Source organism: Gymnoscopelus braueri (assembly GCF_963280865.1).
Source record: "Gymnoscopelus braueri genome assembly, chromosome: 5".
NCBI lineage: Eukaryota > Metazoa > Chordata > Actinopteri > Myctophiformes > Myctophidae > Gymnoscopelus > Gymnoscopelus braueri.
Window position 1 is genome coordinate 36,070,464 of NC_137606.1, and position 22,278 is coordinate 36,092,741.

Genomic DNA, 22,278 nt, shown 5'->3' on the forward strand with positions numbered 1-22,278 from the left:
TTGCGGTCTTGTTTCCAATGAGAACCTGTGAGCAATTATTCTAAAACAGAAAACTATTTGTCTACAGTGTTTTATATCCGTGTATATATTGTAAGTAGTATCTACTAAGAAGAAAATAAGATTATAGAATATATAGAATATATATACAGAATCTAAAGAGTTTAATTCAGGGGGTGTGGGGGATGTCATAGATCTTACTAGGGCACCATTTGGCCATTCAACAAAGGGTCTAGGTGTCGTATGTAAAGCATAGCCTATTTAAACCGGTTCTATGGTAGTTTTAAATCTACCTCTATCATCAGAACAACGAAACAGAAACGACTGAAGGTGTACATCCACTCAACTTCAATTTATCATGGATGTTTTGGCTCCAGGACAAACTATGTATCCTACAGATATGAGCGATGACCGGTTATACAGTAATGCCGTGGATTTGTATGACATGCATAAGACTAATGGTCTAATCCTCACGGACGAAGAGCAGTTGAATTACATAGAGCCTCTATTGATGTGGTCTACTACTGCTTCTGAAGACGAGGAGAACGAAGAAGAGGAGGCGACGGAGAGATACTTAACCGATTATCAAAATTATCTTGATTATTGTGAATATGGGGGCAAATATGGGGGTGATTACAGCACGGACTGGCTGGTGGATCATTGGGACTCTATCTGCTTCAACCCCACCGATGTCTCATTAGATCAAGATTGATCTAACTAACTAACTGCACTGTCTCTCACCATACATATGTGTCGATGACATGAAATTTGTCCCTGAGCAAAAGACTCTTAAGACTCTTAACCCCAATTGCTCACAGGCTCTCATTGGATACAAGATGTTTTATGTGTAACTAATACTAGTGTGTACACTGATGTTTGTATTCTTCTGAACACTTTGTGAAATAAAATGACCAATAATTGTCAATTCAAAATGATCAATCAAATCATGATGGATAACATACATGTGACAATAATAATAAATTCACTTTATAATCACTTCAATTCACTGTATTACTTAAGAATCTAAATCACTTTATAATCCGATTATAAAGTGATTTAGATTCTTAAGTAATACAGTGAATTGAAGTGATTATAAAGTGAAATATAGTTACAGATTTTGGTAAAAATAGGTTAGATTCTAAATGTCACACATGATACTAGTATAATGTTAAAAACATTGCCTCAGAATCAGACAGTATTAATGTCATACATGATACTAGTACAATGTTAAAACATACCAATACCATATGGATGGATCTAAACAAATCCATATTGATACTATCATCATGGTATATCTTCTAACTATCTGTCTTCTAACTAGAAAATCATTTTGAATTGACAATTATTGGACATTTTATTTCACAAAGTGTTCAGAAGAATACATGTAGTACAAAATTATGTTACACATATTCATACGTATTCAAGAATTTGTTATACATCAGTGTAATATATTTTCCTCAATATAGGTTAGATAGAGATTATACACACAAAACATAGATTATATGCGGTGTGAAAAAATAAAATAAAAATTGTGTGAGAGAAGGGCTAAAGAGAGAAGGGTGGTAAGAGAAAGGGTTTTGGGGCAGAGACTAAGAGGGTTAAGGTTAGAGGGGAGAGAGGAAAAGAGAATGGGATTAGCAATGAAAGAGGAAAAAAAAAGAGAAAGGGAGTGAGAGACAGCTGTTAAGATAAACCGACACTGACATAATGTAAGAGTTTTGTCAGAGTTAAAGTCATGTAATAGAATATATATTTATTAGGAGATGTTCTGGTGTAACATTAAGCTTTATCTAACCTAAACTTCAAAATTATAATTTAGATTTTTGAAAACCATGGATTAAAAGAGTACATGGCTGAGTAATGACCAGCCTGTCATCTGTCAACAGTATAACCTACATTGGGTTTTACTATATTATTATATATATTTAGAAGCCATTGTAGAGATAGTTGCATGTATTCTACCTAATAGCAATAATAATAATAATAATAAACAGCTTTTGCAGATATTGTCTAGCGTCCAATTGTTAGACACTGATTATAACCCCTTATTTCTATTTCATTCGGTGTATGCATGGTTATTATAGTTACAATTCAAGTTTTTTTTTTCGGACACATTCAGAATGTTCTCAAACTAAGTTCACAAGTAGTATACATATAGTGAATATTAACCCTTACTTTACTAACCTTTTACATTTTACAGCGTATAAATGACCATTATTTATGGTATAGCATCCAATGATCACGATTATTATTAGGTTAAGACTTTGACAGGGACCAGTTTTGGAATTGCAACCTCCTGAAGGTTATTTCTTTTAGGGCAGTTTTGAAAGTGAGTATAGGGTTTTACACTCCTTTACTCCTTCTGGTAGGGGTTTCCACATTTTGTTGCATAGCATGAGAACGAGTTCAAACCCTTTGTTTGTATCAAATCTAGTGTGGACATGATCAGTACGTTTTTAAGTATTTTGACAGGTACGAGTGTACGTGTTATGACTTAGAAAATAGAGAAATTATGTGAGAAGATAATGTGAGCGATAGGTGAGAGATTATGTGTGAAGGGGCAAGAGAGGAGAAAGATTGACAGAGGATTGGAAAGAGGAGAGGAAAGAGGAAAGATTGAGGGGGATGGGTGAGAGGCGAGAGGGTTAAGGTCATTTTACTAACATACTGTGTTGTTGTTGTCAATAGTTTTTTTTTTTTTTGTCAGAGATTTACACCGAAGCAGTATTTGTGTGCGGTATTTTTTTTCCCTACGTAAAATTTTTGTTTTGTGTAGACGTATTGATATTGTACAGTGGTGATGGTGTTATACATTTTGTGGAGAATGTTCAGATAGTTGAATTTGATATTGGGACATTTTGTGTGGTTGATTTGTTTTTGATGGTGTACTGGGGATGTAAAGCTGTGTTCTGCAAAACGTGTAGCTGGTCTGGCAATGTACAGTAGTATTGACATTGTTTTGTTATGGTTTAGTCATGGCATCGTGTATTTTGTTTTTGGGTTTAAAATTGTATATGCTATAGTGGTATTGATGTTTTGGTTGCTGTGACAGTTTTTACATCATGACGATTTAACATACTCCGGGGTGAGTAATCACAAGTTCTTTACAATGAGGGTAACTTTCCCCAATAAGTATAACAAGGTAGATTTTTTTTTTTTCTAGGATGATATCAAAATACAACGATATACATTAGTTGTTTAACCCTACCATTATTAGAAGTTAAATTCTAGACAGAGTTTTAGACTAACAGATCATTTCTGTCTATTTATCCACTATTTAATGCTATGCTTTCCTTTGTAATTGACTTTGGACTTGTAATGGACCCCGTCGAGGTCATTCTTTAAGAGGCGGCAGTGGCTCAGGGGTAGAGTAGCAGGGTAGAGTGAACTGGAAAACCGTAAGTGGCAGCGGTGGCCTAGTGGTTAGAGGGGCGGCCTTGATACCGGAAGGTCCCTAGTTCGATTCCCCAATTCATCACATCAATCATGAATCACCGCTGAATAGCCCTTGAGCAAGGCTTCCATGCAGGGCCTGGCTGTAAATAAGTGTTAACTTAGTCCAACACCCTGGGTAAACAACAAACTTTGCTTTGCTTTGCATGCATGGCCATACAATTAGGAATCTAATCTAATCTAATTTATTAAGCCCCCAACACCTCAGAAATAAGATGAAACCTGGGGGTTAGCCATACCTAGTGAAATCATTCTTAGACATTACATTACAATACCCTTACAATAAGTGCATTCAACATAGGCCGGGGACGAAAACTACTAGTCACCAGAAGTCGTAAGTACATTATTTTCTAAAAGGTTATTTTTCAAATAACCAAGTGTTTTCAATAATGCTATAGTTGTGTACACTCCACTCTATCTACACTCTCTCTCAAACTCAAATAATTATAGTTTTGTAAAAAAAAAAATCACAAGAGGGCCCAGCTCTACAATACCTACAGCTCCACTATAACATTTTGTCTAAACCATTAAGCGAAGGGGAATTTGATCACCAGCATTTCAAATCATACTATTTGGCTCCCCTATCTACACATTATATCATGACGATAGAAATGTACAGCTAACACCAGGTATGACATCCAGAATGGTAGGTATTAGAGCACCCTGTTTTTTCATCACCCTGGAATCACATGGGTATTGTTAGAGTTCAGTCATGTGAAAGTTAAAGTAATGTCAGAATTAAAGTTATGCTAGATGTCCCCCATAATGATCAAAGACATGTTCAAATTGACATCTAGATAGAAGCTAGACAGCTAGATAGAAGGACAGATCGCAAATTAACCATATGTCACCATCCCCCGTTACCAACTATCCATCATTTAACTGTGGACCCCCTGGAACCCCCTCACCCCTCATGTACCCCCGGATGGATCTTTAATCATTTTACACTCTCAATAGTTAAATTATTGTTCTACATCTACATTACTTCATTAAAGAATTGTTATTTTGATCAACCTTAACCCTAACCCTTGTAGATAGGCTATTTTTTGGTCTGAAATGTATAATGGAAGGTTGAATTGGTTAATATCATAATGGCAGATTAGACAGAGAAGGGAGAAAAAAGAGAATTAGATAGATAAAAGAGAAAGAGTACATTAATTAATACATTAATTAATGAACAAATTAAATAATTGGATTAAAAAACATTATTTTTAGATCAAACATAACCCTAAACATAACCCCATAATCCCATCATCACATGGTGATTCGACGGGGCGGACATAGCGGTAGAGAGAGAGAGAGAGAGAGAGATAGATAGATAGATAGATAGATAGGTAGATAGATAGATAGATAGATAGATAGATAGATAGATAGATAGATAGATAGATAGATAGAAAGAAAGAGAAAGAGAGAGAGATAGTGAAATGAATTGACAGCTGATATGCTAGCGTGGGAACTTGTCACACATAGAGAATACATGGGCCATAGGACCCCAGACCCCTGGTTAAACTAAAGGCTGAGAAATAGTAAGGTGTCTTTACTAACACCACTTGAGCTCAAAATACATTGACAAAACACCAGCTGTAGGTCATAAAGTAATAAAGTCCAGAACGAGATCACCACTCACAGAGTCCCACACAGCACAGCACAGCACAGCACAGCACACCCCAGCACAGCACAGAGAGACATACAGTGGATAAGTTATTTTAAAAACACTAACACCACATGACCTATTAATATTAAATTCTAAATATACCTATTCGGATTAAATCTATTTATAATGATGTTATTAATAGAAAAGCTATTTTTATGCATATATTAATAGATATATATATATAGATTAATATAAATAGAAATGTGCGCAACAGCGCCACCTATCCCCCCAGTGGCCATAGCTGGTAATGAACTGCCGCATTAAGGACACAAAATAAAAAATAGTAGATCTACAAGCTCACAACGCGTCGAGATTGTGAGCTTGTAGATCGGCTATTTTCAAATAGCCTAGGTATAAAATAGGGCTAAAGTGGTTCATGTATGTTTTATAATGTAATTTATATCTACAGAGTAACTAGTAACTAAAGTTGAGTAAAAGTACAATATTTGCCTCTGAGATGTAGTGGAGTAGAAAAAAAATTGGAAATACTCCAGTAAATTAAAGTACCTCAAAATTAAAAAGTACAATACTTGAGTAAATGTACTTAGTTACTTCGCACCAGTGGTTCTCAAACTTCCATGTCAAGGACCCCGAAAAGGATGTTTTTTTTTGGCTGCGGATGCCCGGTCTCAAAATATTTTTGTGCCAGGATTTTTCAAAAATAGTAGATCTACAAGCTCATAGCACGGCACTCAGTGCGGCGCTATGAGCTTGTAGATCTGCTATTTTCAAATAGCCATAGTATAAAATATGGTTAAAGTGGTTAAAATGATTGTGACGCCATATTAACTAGTTTTGCTGGGGACCCCCTGGTACCCCCTCAAGGACCCCTGGGGGTCCCCGGATCCCACTTTGAGAACCAATGCTTTACACCACTGTATGAGACATTGTACAATTGTGCTGTAGGCTACTGTACTAGTTTTTAAATCCTGTTTGTCTTTTTTAGATAACAATGATGCACATGTGAAGACTGCTGCCCTCTCTGCTCCTGCCATCGTGACAAAACGTGTCAGCAGCAATGGAGCAACCCCGGGACAGCCACACACGGCTCAGCATGTCAGCCCCTCAAAGAGCAAGAGGCAGAAAAAGGACACAAATGAATATCATTTTGATGTACTGGAATTAAAGAAAGAGAAGAATCTAATACAGATCGAAAATGCAAATTTACAGAGAGAAGTGCTTCTTTTACAGAAAGAAGTACTGCAGCTTCAAAAAGATGCACTTATGGCTAATATGACAGGCTTACCACCAATGCAATTTCTTCTTAATGAAGTCTAGTGTAAATAGATGCATGGTTGGGAATGGACTAATCTGTTGGTACAGTATTGTAATGAGTTTAAGTTTGCAAATGTAACTACTGAAATATTATAATTGGTTATGTGGATCATTTATAAATGCCAGGTGAAGGCTATGATTTGAATTGAGCATATTTATTTAGGAAAAGGAAGCAAAACAAGGCAACTGTTCTTTTGAGTATGATGACAATAGAAAGCCTTTCATCAATATATAACAAATATATATACAATTATATATACTGCACAATCATAGCTGATACATTTATGCTTGTTTGCATTGGCTGGCATACTTATCTGCAGATGTGTGTTGTAAACTATTTTGACTATTAATAAATTAACATTGGACACTATTTGACATGTTTCATTCAGAGGATCTTCCTCAAACCAAACAGGCGTTGAACAGCGTTCATGGTGTTACACAATAAAATACAGGAAAATATGACATTAACAATTTGTAGCAGTAATATAAGTGATAATTATAATTACAAAAGGAACAATAGGTTCAATAGATTGTTAGAGAGAAGTTCTCATTTAGGCATAGATATGCAGTTTGCTATAGTATATAAACATATACATTTGACCTTTTGTGTGTACATCAATCACACCCTAATTAAGCAGCAAAATGGTTCTCAATTAAGGTCATTCGGACAGCAGTTCCATTTGCAGTGGCAGCAGGGTGGTCCTCTGTTGTATCTCCTTGATGGTTAGTAGGCTACATCCAACACTACTGTATACAACAAATAAGACAGAGCGTAGTTCCCAATGTAATGGTCTTTATTCACCTCAGGTCAGGTCTGTTCTGGCTGAGATGCCTTTGGCTTGCATTTACACCACAGGTGTCAATCATGGTGATCACAGCACAACAGGTGTCAATAATGGTAATCACAATATATAACACTCCTGGTCATCTTCTCTGTCATCATGGGGACCTTCCGCCTCTTCTGGCAGCTCATCTCCATATCTCTTCCCAAAGTTGTACAACACTGCCACTGCAACAATGACTGTCAATGTTGTCTCTAGCTTTGTTCAAAGCTTGTTCAAGCAGGTAAACTCAGGGTTACGGATGTAACCCCGGTTTCTTTAGAATTCGGAGTAACATACTCACTATGGGATATCAGCGCCCCCTGGCGTTGATGCAGAGCTACATACCATAAACTCCCGGGCCATTCATTGGCTGAGAAGGGTATGTCACGTGTCCGGTAGACCGGAAGAGGTATAAAACCTCTTGCGTGACGTGGCTCATCCTCTTTAACACGCTTCCTGCATGCAGATGCACACAAACAGGGGTGTTAGGTGAGTATGTTACTCCGAATTCTAAAGAAACCGGGGTTACATCCGTAACCCTGAGTTTCTTGTCAATTCTCCGTAACATACTCACTATGGGATGCATAAACCCCCCTGGGCTTATAGCCATACCGAATCTCAGGTCCGCACGCCCCCTAGCCATAAGGCCCCGTCCCCCTGGACGTGACCTTCGGCCTCACGGGCGCCCCAGCCCCCCGGGCCGGGGTGCGGTATATAATTGAAAGAAAAGGACCCTGACAGACCAAGTCTGCCTATTCATCTAATGAACAGACACAAGTCTGACCCATAAGTGAAAACAAGGAAACAGGGCCTCCTCCCCTGGAAACCTACCAACGGTGGTTCCGAGGGGACTCAAGAGAAGGAAGGTAGAGAAGGGAAAAAAGGCGGGTTACACAAAGACCTGCCTAACCTCCCCTACCCTAAGTAGAGACAGCCGCTATGTCCAGTACAGCGTGCGCCACTGACGCCGCTGCCACATCCAGGCTGTAGAAAGCCGCAAAAGTCGATGGAGACGACCAGTTTGCGGCCGCGCACACCTCCTGGACCGACATTTCCCTGGAGAGGGCCCAGGAAGTAGCCACGCCTCTAGTAGAGTGAGCCTTCAGTCCTTCTGGAACTGGAGCGCCACTACTGACGTAGGCCAGCCTAATGGCATCCACACTCCATCTAGAAAGCGTCGCCTTAGTCACTGCCTTCCTCCGACCATCTGGGCCGAAGGAGACAAAAAGTTGCGACGACGACCGGCCGACCGCCGTCCTCTGGCAGTAGAGCTTCAACGCCCTCACTGGGCAGAGACAGTGCAGCCGCCTATCCTCTGCCGAAGCGAAAGGAGGCGGATGACAAACTATCAGCTCAACCGGTGTCTGGGTCACCATTCCGTTCTTGGGAACAAACGCCATGTTGGGCTTAACCAAACCCTGCTGTCGTCTCCCAAGAACCTCATGCACTCCGAACTTACTGAGAGCGCATGTATGTCGCTGACCCGTGTAGCTGTAGTGAAAACAACCACAAGAACCGTTTCGAGACTAACGATCTCCAGATCCATAGAGTGAAAAGGCTCGAACGGTGGGAGGCAAAGCGCCCCCAGCACCACCGCCAGGTCCCAGGCCGGGAACAGAGGCCTAGAGACCGGCCTGGCCCGCCTGGCACCATTCATAAAACTACGCACCAGCGGATGTCGGCCAACCGTCATGTCATCGAAACCCACGTGACAAGCGGAAATGGCCGCCTGGTACACCTTAACCGTCGAGAAAACCAGACCTTGGTTCAATTTGTCCTGCAAGAACATGAGGATGCTGCGTACCGAGGCCCGGAAGGCCTCAACCGGCGGTGACTGACCCAGACACCATGACACGAACAGGTTCCACCTGTCGTCGTACGCAGACCTCGTGGAAAGGGCCCTCGCCCCCTGGATGGTAGCTACCACCTCAGGGGGCAGGCCATAAGAAGTCAAGGTCTCCCCCTCACGGGCCAAGCCCACCGGTCTAGGTCCTGAGGTTGCTTGTGGAAAATTCCGACCCCTGCCTGCCGTAGCAGATCTCTGATCGGGGGGAGGGCCCAGGGCTCGTTGTAGAGGAGAGGATTATTCCTAACCTCCATGCGCCCCACGCCAGTGCCACTAGTGGCACTGACAGTCCGTGGAGTCTGACAAGTTGAGAGGACCAACTCCAGTGACGGGAATGCATAAAGCAGTTCAGTCGGCCAACCTGGCCCAGATCTGGCTTGTTATCTCCGGAGGAGAGGCCAATCTGCGTACCAAAAAATGCCCCTGGACAACAGAGTCGCTCCACTGTTCAGGAGGCCCGGTACCTGTGAGGCTCTGGTTGACGTAAGGCGCGCGTCGCACCACAGCGTCAGATCGCCAGCTAGCCTGTCCAACACTGGAGAGGCCAGGCCTCCCTGCTTTTTGGCATAGCACACGGTCGTGGTGTTGTCGGTTCCGATCAGGACATGACAACCTCAGGTGGACGGGGCTCCAAGAGCCCACATCCACCTCCGGGGAAAAAAGGTCACACGTGGGGCTTGTCCAAACGAAACAGGTGTAAGGCCGAAGTCATGAGACCCGTCGCCTGCACGCATAGCCTGTATGTGACTTGTCGCCTCACGCGAGAAGACCCTAGGCCGAAACGCCGTCTATCCCGCCCGGGACAGACGCGCCGTGAGCCTGGTCTAGCCCAGCGAGATCCCCTATGAAGGTGGTCTGCTGAGACGGACCAAGACGCTCGACGGACGGTGACGGTGAAAAACCCCTCGACGTCAAGTGGGGAAACGGCCACGTCTGTGTGCCGCGCCACCTCCTGACTGTGGTGGATAGAAAGGAACGTGGAAATAAGCATTGAAAACAATGCTGGTCCACCCATCTCCTTACCGCACCGTCCGCAGAGAGGGTCATACACCAGTACAACCACAGTGTGTTGTTGTTGATCAGGGGAGCTGACCAGTACAACCACAGTGTGTCACTGCTGTACTGAAAAAACCCCTACACACACAGTGTACCACTGAAGTACCGGGATAGTAAAACAGTTCCGGACTGCAAACTCTCCAACAAGCTGCCTCAGCAAGCGAGTCAGGAGGGGCTCTGATGTCACCCAGTGCGGACAACGCACACGTTTCCAACTGGACCGGTGATGTCGCCACGTGATCCAGCGGACCCGCACATGCGGGGCCGTTAGAGACCGTGGAAGGGTAGCGGTGGAAGGTGGCCACCGTGGTGTTGCTTTAGCGGGGCTGGCTATGCGCTGCACCAAAAAACAACACTGCAATGTGTTGTTGTTAGTGAGGCCAGTTAGCCGCCAATCGAAGCAACAGTAGCCTGACTGGAGGTTCTGCAAACCTAGCAGCTAACAAGCTAGTCAAGGCTAAATCACCATGAGCCAAGAAACGTTGAGATCCGTTTCCAAGGGAACCGGTTTCTTGTGTGTGCGTCGCCATGGGGACCAAAGACGCTACTACTGGTGCTAGCAGCGCTAACCCCGTGTGCGTTGCCATGGGGACCAGCGACGCTGCCACTGCCGCCAGCGGTGCTAACCCTGAGGTGACCGCCCGAGGCAGTAGAGGTACTAACGGTCCGTTAGGACCCGGCGGGGTCACGTGACCGGTCACGGGGACCTTGCCTGACGTCAGCATCCGGTTTGTCCGCCAGCGCAGCCTGTCTGTTTCCATGGAAACCAACGGCGCTGTCACTCTGACAAACGGGGCCGTCCGAAGTAAGCCTACCTTGGCCGTCGCCCTCTCGTCTGAGCCCAAAGGCTCCGGACGGAGCGTCGACAAAGTCGTCCTCCCCTTAGGGAGTGCTTTGTCGCTCGTTAGTGGCGAACGAGGCCTGTAGTCCGTGAGGCGGTACGGCAAAGGGGGCATCTGTCCCTCCAAAATGGCGGAGACAGAGGTCCGCTCTTTGACCCAAGTATTTATTGAGACCCTTCAGATTCAGAATGGGTCGTACCCCCCCCCCCCCCCTTCTTTTCCACCAGAAAATATTACGAATAGAAAACCAGTTGGTTCCGATTCATAGATAGTTCTCTGACTATGTTACTCTGAATTCTAAGGAAACCGGGGTTACAACGTAACCTTGCGTTTCTTGACAAATTCTTCGTAACATACTCACTATGGAGAGAGAGTGAACCCCCTCTCTCAGAGACATGGTTGCCTTATCCTCTGCATGAGAGGAACAACACCGTGTCCGACATAGGAGATTATATGCATAAGAGCACGTGGAAAACACACCAGTACAACCACAATGTGTTGTTGCGGATCAGGGGAGTTGATCAGTACAATCACAGTGTGTCACTGCTGTACTGAAAAACCCTGTACACACACAGTGTAACGCTGATGTACTGGGATAGTAAACAGAAGTATCGGAAGTAATCCTTTAATAGCGCCCATGCTCAAGAGGAAGGAAACTTCCTCCCTCAGAGTATTGGCTGCTGGGCCCCTTGCACGGGAAAACAATACTTTTTCTGTCACGGGGGGTTTTTGTGGAGAAATGCAGCCTGAAACCCATTAGTATTGTGAGCAATACCTAAGCATTCGGCTTGCAAACCTCCATTGCTTCACACACCGAGCGAGTGGCTTGGACGATGACGTCACCGGCCGCTCGGAGAGTGGGAGCGTTGCCATGGGGACCAGTGACGCTGCCACTGCCGCCGGCGGTGCTAACCCTCGGGCCAACGGAGGACTCGGAGGAGTCACGAGACTGGCCACGGGGAAAAACCCCGGCGTCAGAATTAAGCCCAAAGATATATACAGTGAAAACTATATATATATCAATCATTAATCCTACCTTGGCCGTCGCCAGAGTGTAGAAGAGAGAGTAACGTCACGCTTCGATCTCGCCGCAAAGCGGGCCTCTATGGGCTATAGTTCCAACATTGGAACTATCTCATTGACGTAGACAGAGCACTTCCGCATTCCATTCTCACAATGGGATCGACGCTACTGTCATTACTCTCTTCCTAACTTACTCTGGCCGCCGCCCTCTTGTCGACAAAGTCGTCCTCCCTAGGAGGTGCTTTGTCGCCCTCCAGCGGCGAACGTGAGGCGGTACGGCCAAGGGGTCATGTCTGACCGAAGTACTTCCGGTTCACAGTGGTGCGTGGGCACTTCCTGTGGGACGGAAGCCTGTGAGGCGACAAAACCTTCCTCCCCGTAGGGGATGCTTTGTCGCTCGTTAAAGGTGAACGTGGCCTGCAAATCATGAGGCGGTACGGCCAAGGGGTCATGTCTGACCGAAGTACTTCCGGTTCACAGTGGTGCGTGGGCACTTCCTGTGGGACGGAAGCCCGTGAGGCGACAAAACCTTCCTCCCCGTAGGGGATGCTTTGTCGCTCGTTAAAGGCGAACGTGGCCTGCAAAACATGAGGCGGTACGGCCAAGGGGTCATGTCTGACCGAAGTACTTCCGGTTCACAGTGGTGCGTGAGCACTTCCTGTGGGACGGAAGGCAAAAACCGGCGTGACCCCATTCCACTGGCGCATTTGCGCCCTCTGGCGGACAGGGGTGATGTGGGTTTTTATATTACCTTCATATGATGTTATCCAACAATGTCTAGAACATCGGAACTCGGGTGTTCTAGACAGTGTGGGCTTATGTAATTGAGAACGTTGATACATTACATGCACGGATATCATCCCATCAATGTCTGGGATACCGGAGTTCGGGCATCACAGACATTGTGGACTTATACACAGAGAGCATTGGAGCAGAGAAGGCCGCTTGCAGGGGACTCCATTGCTCCGCTGCTCTTTCAGATGTTATCCAACAATGTCTAGAACACCGGGACCCGGGTGTTCTAGACAGTGTGGGCTTATGTAATTGAGAACGTTGATACATTTACATTACATGCACAGATATTAGCCCATCAATGTCTGGGATACCGGAGTTCGGGCATCACAGACATTATGGGCTTATATACAGAGAGCATTGGAGCAGAGAAGCCCGCGGTAGGGGACTCCACTGCTCCGCTGCACTCAAGCCACGTGAAAGAACGAGATCGTTTGTAACATGTAACACATTTATTTCTTTGGCAGAAAAAAACTTGTACTTTTAAACACACATTCGTTTTCATTAAACATGGCCTTCTGGCAGTCGAGGAGCCGTCCATCTTGTCCATCGAGTAAGGTCTTCAGAAGCCCCCGAGGTTTGCTCGATACACAGAGTGAGAAGGCTAACAAGCTGGTGTTATCCTAGCGAGGCAAGCTAGGCTAGGACAACGCTGTTAATAACCTGTTGCATGGGTGTTAAGCCAACAAAACACTGCCTGACTAAGGCGACGCTAACCTAGCGAAGCAGCTAACGTAGCTAGTCTGGGCTAACTCACTCACGAGCTTCTGCCTCGTTCTCCCCTCGCCTATGCCGCCGTCGCCGGAGCCCCTTCGTTGTCTCCTGGCGACGCACCGCTGGCCCGGTACGCTTGCTGTGGCAGCGGAGTAGACGGCTGGGAAGAGGGGGAGGAAGTGCCGCTAGGTAGATGCACCTGGTTCTCCCAGACACGGTGCTAGCGGCTGCTGCAGTGCTGCGTAGCACGGCTTGTGTAGCAGCCTGGAGGTGCTGCGAGCGGGGGCTAACGCCGCTCGCAGCCGGGACTGCCGGAGGGCCCATTGTGGACTGTGAGCGCACGTGGTGGGCCCCACCACCCACGTTCCCATGGCTAAGCGGCTATCGAGGTGCAGCGTGGAGAACAGCGCAGTCCTCGCAGCGTCCCGGTGCATCTTGGAAATGCCCCGGCCCCGTAGAGACCGAGGCACGAGATGCAGAAACCACGAGGGTCATCCCCGGCGATCATCAAGCGGCAGAGCAGCAATACGCAGGGACGTGGAACCTCCATCTCGAGCTAACCTGTTAGCTTTCAGCCGCAAGGCTAAGAGCGCGGAAAACTCAAAGGAGGAAAACTTGCTTTAGCAGTAAAAGAAAGAAAGAGAAGATAGCCGCGGGAGCGGAAATAATAAAACTTTTTTTTTTTTTTAATAGGAGGAAAACCCGTTGGTTAGTACAAGTACCACCGAGTGGGCTAAAGCTGGTTTCTGTCCTGATCAAAGTTACGTTTGTTATTATTAAGGTATGTCTTGAGCTGTTGCATCTGCCATGCAGAGAAGCGAAAGAGGATGAGCCACGTCACGCAAGAGGTTTTATACCTCTTCCGGTCTACCGGACACGTGACATACCCTTCTCAGCCAATGAATGGCCCGGGAGTTTATGGTATGTAGCTCTGCATCAACGCCAGGGGGCGCTGATATCCCATAGTGAGTATGTTACGGAGAATTGACAAGAAACCTCCGTTTCCAACGTCCAAACGCTCTCTCCACAAGACCTCTTGCTATAATGTGGCTGGTATTGTACCGTCTCTCTGCTGGTGTTTGAGGGTACAAAATGGGGGTCATCAGGTAGGCACGGCAGGCATATCCATTGTCACCAATTAAGTGGCCTTCAAATGCCTGACTTTCAAGCAGAGCACAGAGGTGGCTGTTATCAAAAATGCGGCTGTCATGTGTTGATCCTGGCCATCGAGCTACAATGTTGCTGATCATGGCCTCCTCGTCACACACAACCTGAACATTAATAGAAAAGTGTCCCTTCCTGTTGCGAAACAGCTCTCCGTTTGCTCCACCAGGGTTTTGAATGGGGATGTGAGTACAGTCAATTGCTCCTAGCACTCCTGGAAAACCAGATCTTCTGTAAAAGCCAGCAGATGTTTCTCTTGTTGGAGCGAATCTTATATACTGGTTTTTCAAAGATGCAATTGCTGGTGATACCCTTGCAACAATCCTACTCACTGTTGAATTATGTACTCCAAAAAGGTCCCCATCCACCAGCTGGAAAAATCCGGTTGCATAGAAGCGCAAGGCTATCAGTAGCTGGAGCAAGGGTGGTATAGCTGCATTCCTGTCACTGCCATGTTCAATTGCAGGCCCAATTTGATCAATTATCCTCATTTAAACTTTGCTGAATCTGTACCGCCTTTTAAATTCAGCATTATCATAACATTCGACTGGGTTTAGACGGTCCCTTATTTTTCTTTGAGCTACTCTTTCGTTTTCATGAAGCCATCTGATATATGCTGCCATGTTTACATTCAAACCACCTGTACTGCAAGTTTAAAATTAATCCCTTACTGACATTTAAATTGGAGTTTAAAGTAGTGGTGCAACAGGATTAACATTAATCCAGGTTTACTGTGAAAATGAAAACCAAGATTAAAAGGATGGTTTAAAACTAAACCTGGTTAGTGGAAACTAGGTTTAAAGTTTGGTGCAACTGGATTAATAGATAAACCTTGATTTAAACCAGGTTAAAGCTTAATCCCTCTTGGTGCAACCGACCTCAAGTGTTGTTATTAATTTATCCTCCCTTCTGTATTCCTACAGTATAGCCTTCCTTTGCACCCTCAATATAATTTGTGTGTGAACTTAAAAAAATAATGTTTGATTGAACTTTGCAGTCCTTATAAAGTTTGCTGTATGTGGGTGTGTCAACTGCATGTACTAGCTGCACGGGCTGCCAGTCACCTTTAGAATTGATTTTAAGATTTTATTGCTCTTAACGGCCTGGCATCCCAATATCGAGCTGAGCTGCTGGAACCCTATGTGCCTGTCCGTAGCCTGAGGTCCTCTGATTCGTCTAGGCTGGTGACCAAGGGGACCGGGCCTTTGCCATCAGGGCCCCTAGACTCTGGAACAGCCTCCCATTGGACCTCAGGCTTGCTAGCCCCATAACCATTTCTATATCTAAATAAAAAAAAAAAATTATATGAAAAAAAAAGCATTTTTAACCCCCTAATGGCAGAAATGTATGCATCTATTCTCATTGATACTGCCATTGTGTGTTGTCTTGTCATCCTATTTTTTCCCAAATTGTTTATGATTTACTGTTTGATTTTATGTTGTTAAGCACTTTGTTTAAAAAGGTGCTATATAAATAAAGTGTATTATTATTATGTCATGCAGTTCAATTAATCTGTCTGTCATTTGATCCTCACGTTGTTAAGCGGGAGTAGCTAACATGTGCCCCTACCCAGACAAAGGCCCTCGCATAATCAAACAGGCTATTTACAGTTACCGTAAATCCTCTAATAGTGACCCGGGCTTTTATTTGTTTCAACTGTACAACTGGTTATTATTGAAAGGAGGCATATAAGAGAGGGGCCTATATTTCTTTTACAGTATGTTAAGAATTAAATATTTAGCATTTTTGAATGCAACTTTAAATCAATTTTGCGTAGCTTGAAGCGTCTGTGTTTGCGTACTTATGTTAAGTAGGACTGTATTTTTTGAAAATAGACTTGTATTATATTATTATTGTATCGTATTGTACAAAAAGAGGCTTGTATTAGAAGAGAGGCTTTTAATCGCTTGTTTCAACAACGCCCCCGGTCATTAATAGAGACCCAGTTTTTTATTGAATAGAGGTCACTATTAGAGGATTTACGGTAAGTGTATATAGCCTCCTGTTCTCCTGTTACGGTAAAGGGCATTTCCGGAAAATGTGCAGACCTGATTCCCTGGACATTTTCTAGAGAAGCTATAATGAATGTCAGTTTTCAGTGCTTATTACATTATGAACCCATTTACAGAGAAAATGTACCATGTTTTGATGTTGTTCTTGTGCAACGAGTGAGGTTATATTATTACATGATCATAACCACTGACCAGTGTGTGCAGGTAGCTGCCCATGTGCAGCAGACACTCTAGGGTCTCCATCATCTGCTCTTTGCGGAGAGTGAGGAGCCTGGACTGGCTGGGACATGAGCTCCTCTCCAGGTCGTGAACGATCACATTTTGAGCCAGCGCAGCACACTGCAACACGCTCAGCCCTGCAATCACATTTACACACTGTAAACACGAAAACAGGCAGGCAGGCAGGCAGGCAGGCAGGCACATAGATATATATAAAGGCTAGATGACTCACCCGCGCTGCTGGCCAATGGAGTACGACGTTGCCACATGGCGGCCATCTTGCGACGGTCATTCATAACATTATGTCTATGGTGCATGTACTTTGAAATAACCATAGTGTGCTCAATTTTCATCCGATTTTCAACCGGTTTGGTGTATTGTAAACACCAAATATGTAGTTATGATACTGCATACTTAATGTTATAAAAAAGATATATACATGATTATAATTATAAGTATGCAGTATCATAACTACATCTTTGGTGTTTACAAAACACCAAACCGTTTGAAAATCGGATGAAAATTGAGCACGCTATGGTTATTTCAAAGTACATGCACCATAGACATAATGTTATGATTGACTGTCGCAAGATGGCCGCGGTTGAGCTACGCTTGCGACGCCCCCTTGAGCCATCTAGCCTTTATATATATATATGGGCAGGCAGGCAGGCAGGCAGGCAGGCAGACAGACAGACAGACAGACAGACATCTTCATCTGTCATTTTCATGAGAAGTTTTTTCATCCCATGACGACCGGACATGTCTGGAGAGTCTCATAAAGAACACATTGAAATGAAAAGTGTACACACACTGTTGTTGTGGTTTTGTAATGCCAAATGATCGAGAGTCAATGACCCACTACATAGGTACAATAAACCTTTACTGTAACCAAGGCTTTAGACACACACAAATACATTGAATACAGACAGACAGCACACAAATACCTCAATTATATCTCCTTGGAATAAGGTAGGTCTTGTTTAGACAGATCTTGTGGCTCAGGACAAGCCTTGAGGTTCAAGCAAATCATAACATAAGGTTACAGTACATACCAGAGTTATCCATAGCTTCCACATCCACATAGACACCATCTTGCATCATGCGTTTCAGAACCTAGAGTAAATAAACATCAGGTTGAACAATAACTCATACATACAACAGTTGCCACGTTCGTCTCTAGCCTGGTAAACCCTCCCTCCGGAAATCTCATTTCCATTTGATTTCAGAAGTGAGTCTGGCCTGATCGCCCATTCTGCAATATTGGCTGTGGGCTGGAGTTGGGCGGGAGTAATACCGTTGACTGATAACCCCTTCAGCCAATGATCGTTTTTCCCCTTCAGCCAATTGTAGTGCATTTTTACCACCTCCGCGACTAATGTGACGCAACGGGACTTTTGAGATGGCCATACCCAAAATAGGGTGCCTTATTCGGATACATGCGTGTCACTGTCCACCCCTGCCGGTTCTCTGAATTTTTATTTTTAAATAGGCTCTGTCATGATTAATTGACCACATATATGAAGTTAAATAACTAAATTCTATCCAAACGATATCTTATAAGTAAATTACGTGCCTCAAAAAATAAGTTTGAGAGCGTTTTATAAACGAAAGTAAGAAGTGAAGGCACTCGCACAAACAACAATGGCTGCCGTTCGTCTTTTGTCGGCTGCACTCAGGCTGCACTCGGCTTCATTCGGGCTCACTCGAACTCGCCACCTGATTGGCCAACTGTCGCTGTCAATCACAGAACGATGTGCGACAACGCTGATAGGCTCGTCCATTTGGTGTACACAGCCAATAGAGCGTCGCAGTTCCCGCCCACTTCCTGTTTTTTTTGGTGCCGGAAGAAAAAACTCAATGCATTTTTCCATTGACATTTCCAAAAATATTTATATCTATTAATTTAAGCCTCGAATCAAGCCATCACGAGATGACATGAATCATGACCATAAAACGTTTTTTTCTGTGATTTTTTTTTATTTTATATTTAATTATATGATATACTATATTTAATAGATACCCTTTGTTTTGCCGTTTTCAACAAAAAAAAAATCACAGAATCAAACGTTTATGGTCATGATTCATGTCATGTCATGATGGCTTGATTCGAGGCTTAAATTAATAGATATAAATATTTTTGGAAATGTCAATGGAAAAATGCATTGAGTTTTTTCTTCCGGCACCAAAAAAAACAGGAAGTGGGCGGGAACTGCGACGCTCTATATTGCAGAATGGGCGATCAGGCCAGACTCACTCCTGAAATCAAATGTAAATGAGATTTCCGGAGGGAGGGTTTACCAGGCTAGTTCGTCTCCACCACAGGGTCGGAACCAAAAGTGGATCTCAAGATATTCTGATGGGATTATGGACGATTATTTACCACCCGGTATATTGGGTAATCTGACCTACTTGTTTGTGACCTGACTTCACGGTCAGTAGACTCCATTTGAGAGCCACTGCCACCGACTGCATGTTAAGCAGTAACATTGTACACGTTAGTGTTCCTTAGGGCGTACAGTAGGTGGTACATACTGAACAGGCGTGACAAAACAATCGCTTACAAAAGCAAAAAGAAAGCAGAACTGTACATTCCAATCTTCCGCCGTAATCTGAAGACTCACCTCTTCAGACTCCACCTTAGCCCGTAGCACTTGCCCTAGCCTCGATGACCCTGCAGGCTTGTGCAAAGGCTAAAATGTAATTTAGATAGCATGTTATGTAGACAGATGCCAGGTCATTGTTGACCTGGCATCCTATAGTGTGTATAGTTTCAATGTACAGATTATTGACTTTTTTTTATATTCTACTGTTATATATGGTATTCTATATTCTACCACTGATGATAGGTTCTTGAATTACTTATGATCCTAGATTACTATTCATATGCATTTGATGTATTACCTTGTGTTGTCCTTGCTTATTGTAAATCACTTGATTGAGATTGAGAGCGTCTGCTAAATGCCTAAATTGTAAATTGTAAATTGTTCTTTATTCCCTTGATTTCAGATAGCATGGGTTGGGTGTCATTGAGTTGTAACATGAGAGTGAAGAACACACAGAAAATGTAGTTGTGAGAAAAATATACAATGTACTGAGTTCCATAATGTGATCCCACTAGTCCTAAGAGATCATGAGGGGCATGATGCATGCATGAAATATTTGAAAATGACAAAAAGGACCCAGTACATAATTATATAGTGTAAAACACCACTTCAGGAGACAAAACCAGTCCAGTGGGTTTTTAACAGAAATGTTTGTCTGTTCACCGTCTTTACCCTTAAAGGACAACTTTGGTTTTTTACAACAAGGTAATTTTTTTTGTATTTTTTTGTATTAGTTTGTAATGATAATAATGAAAAGATTTGTTTAAAAAAAAATCATGTATTGCTTTCTATCGTTATAGTGATTTTAGTGATTTTTAACTGGGGGGCGGGGGCATTCGATCCATTGGTAATAGTCATGAACGCAGCCTCCAATTTCCGTGAAACTTTGTACGCACATCCCCACTAGGAAGAAATGCATTTTCAAATCAGCCTCATGGTGACGCTGTAACAGGCAGATTCACGTTTTGGCCTAGTTAGGCCAAAACGTTTTAACTGCCTGTTAAAAAGGCTAAATTATAAAAAAAAAACGATAGAATGCAATACAAGATTTTTTTAAAACACTCATCTTTTAATTATTATCATTACAAACTAATAAAATAACCCATGCTGTAAAAAAAACGTAGTTGTCCTTTAAACCGTTGTGTTAATTCCTTTTAAACATTTAACATTTTGTGCACCAGTAACGTAACGTTACTGGTGCACAAAATGTTAAATGTTTAAAAGGAATCAGTGAGTGGCATTTCAGATATAAGCCACAACGGTTTAAAGGACAACTACGTTTTTTTTACAGCATGGGTTATTTTATTAGTTTGTAATGATAATAATTAAAAGATGAGTGTTTAAAACAAATCTTGTATTGCATTCTATAATTTTTTTTATAATTTAGCCGGTACTTCTACTCTCCTTTGAAACAACTGGAATATGGAAGGAAAACTATATTCATAGATTTGGTTGTCCTAACTTCTTGTGGAGCTGGACCTTGACTGATCTAAATCCGACACAATGACGGCAAATTTTGCTAGTTTAATTTAATGAACCTAGTCAAATTCATTAAACTCGAGCATCACTTGGATTACTTCACTTTCACTCTAACCTGTCTGCACTTGAAGTATGTGCCAAAGAATACAGACAAAACAGCCTAAATGATGTCCAAACCAAAGTATGACATTTGATATGATGTCATTCCTCGGTGTAGAATGGTACTGTATGACCTTTCATCTGATATCATTCCTCAGTGCAGCATCAGGTCACCAGTAGAATGAAAACACGCGTAAACTCGCTCTATAAGTGGTGGAGGCCGCCTGGATTAAGAGGGTGCTTACTCAACACGGGTAGACACGTGGTTGAGCAGAGGTTTACGCTTACCTCCAAGACACGGATGTAGCCATTCTCAGCGCTGAGGTGGAGGCAGGTCTTTCCTGAGCCATCTCTCTTGTTGATACTGGCACCCAGGTGGATGAGGTCCTCCACCATCAGATGCTGATTCTGTTTAGCTGCCAGGTGCAACGCAGTCTGGGAACACAAGCAGCGTTGCCAGATTATGTGAGAGGAATAAACAACCAGGTCTATGAAAACAAGCCCAAAAGAAGCAACTAGGCTGCAGCTATTTGAAAATAGGCGATCTACAGGCTCACAACGCGTCGCATTGTGAGCTTGGTCTGCGGATAAATACATATCAATTTTGGGAGCCTTGCCATGAAAATGTTTGACAAGCACTGGTTTAAGCAACATTAGGAAACAAGCCCAAATAAGCAACTACCAATATTTACAAGCAACTTTAGTGAAAAACAAGCCCAAAGTCATGTAATAAGCAAACATGGCAACCCTGAACACAAGGCTCTTATGGGTTAAAGTAAACACTAGCGTTACTTCTCTGGGTCGGCGAAAATAGCAGATCTACAAGCCTTGCGACATGTTGTGAGCTTGTAGGTATACTATAGCTATCAGCAAGCTACATTAGCTAACTTCCTGTACTTTAATAATCTAAACAGGAAAATAATCATACATTTGTGAGTAAATCCTTACCATTCCCTCTCCGTCTTTGAGGTCCAGGCTGTTGAGTGCTGCCATCCTCTTAGCGAGGACATAACCCTGAGCTCTCTTCCCCAGACACACCACCCTATGAAGAGCTCTGGACATAGAAGCAGAAACCAAAGAGGATGAAAATAATTCATCATGATGATGACCTCTTGGCACTAAGAAGAGGCATGCAGTTGCATTATTTTAACCTAAACTAAGTAAATGTTAAAAGTCAATGTTTAACTTACTACTTGTTTATTATTTTAGGTGAGAATCTTGTATAA

The 22,278-nt window shown here is 43.3% G+C and overlaps 1 protein-coding gene across 1 annotated transcript in view; it reads right to left on the reverse strand.

The window, feature by feature from the left end:
- Nucleotides 1–22,278, reverse strand: part of LOC308084923 (uncharacterized protein) — a 48,523-nt gene that overhangs the window by 12,328 nt on the left and 13,917 nt on the right. The window contains exons 7-10 of the mRNA XM_080427909.1: nt 22,001–22,106; nt 21,341–21,487; nt 17,924–17,984; nt 16,845–17,008 (exon numbers count right to left, since the gene is read on the reverse strand). Coding sequence (XP_080284035.1) covers nt 16,845–17,008; nt 17,924–17,984; nt 21,341–21,487; nt 22,001–22,106 — 478 coding nt within the window. The remainder of the gene's footprint in view (nt 1–16,844; nt 17,009–17,923; nt 17,985–21,340; nt 21,488–22,000; nt 22,107–22,278) is intronic.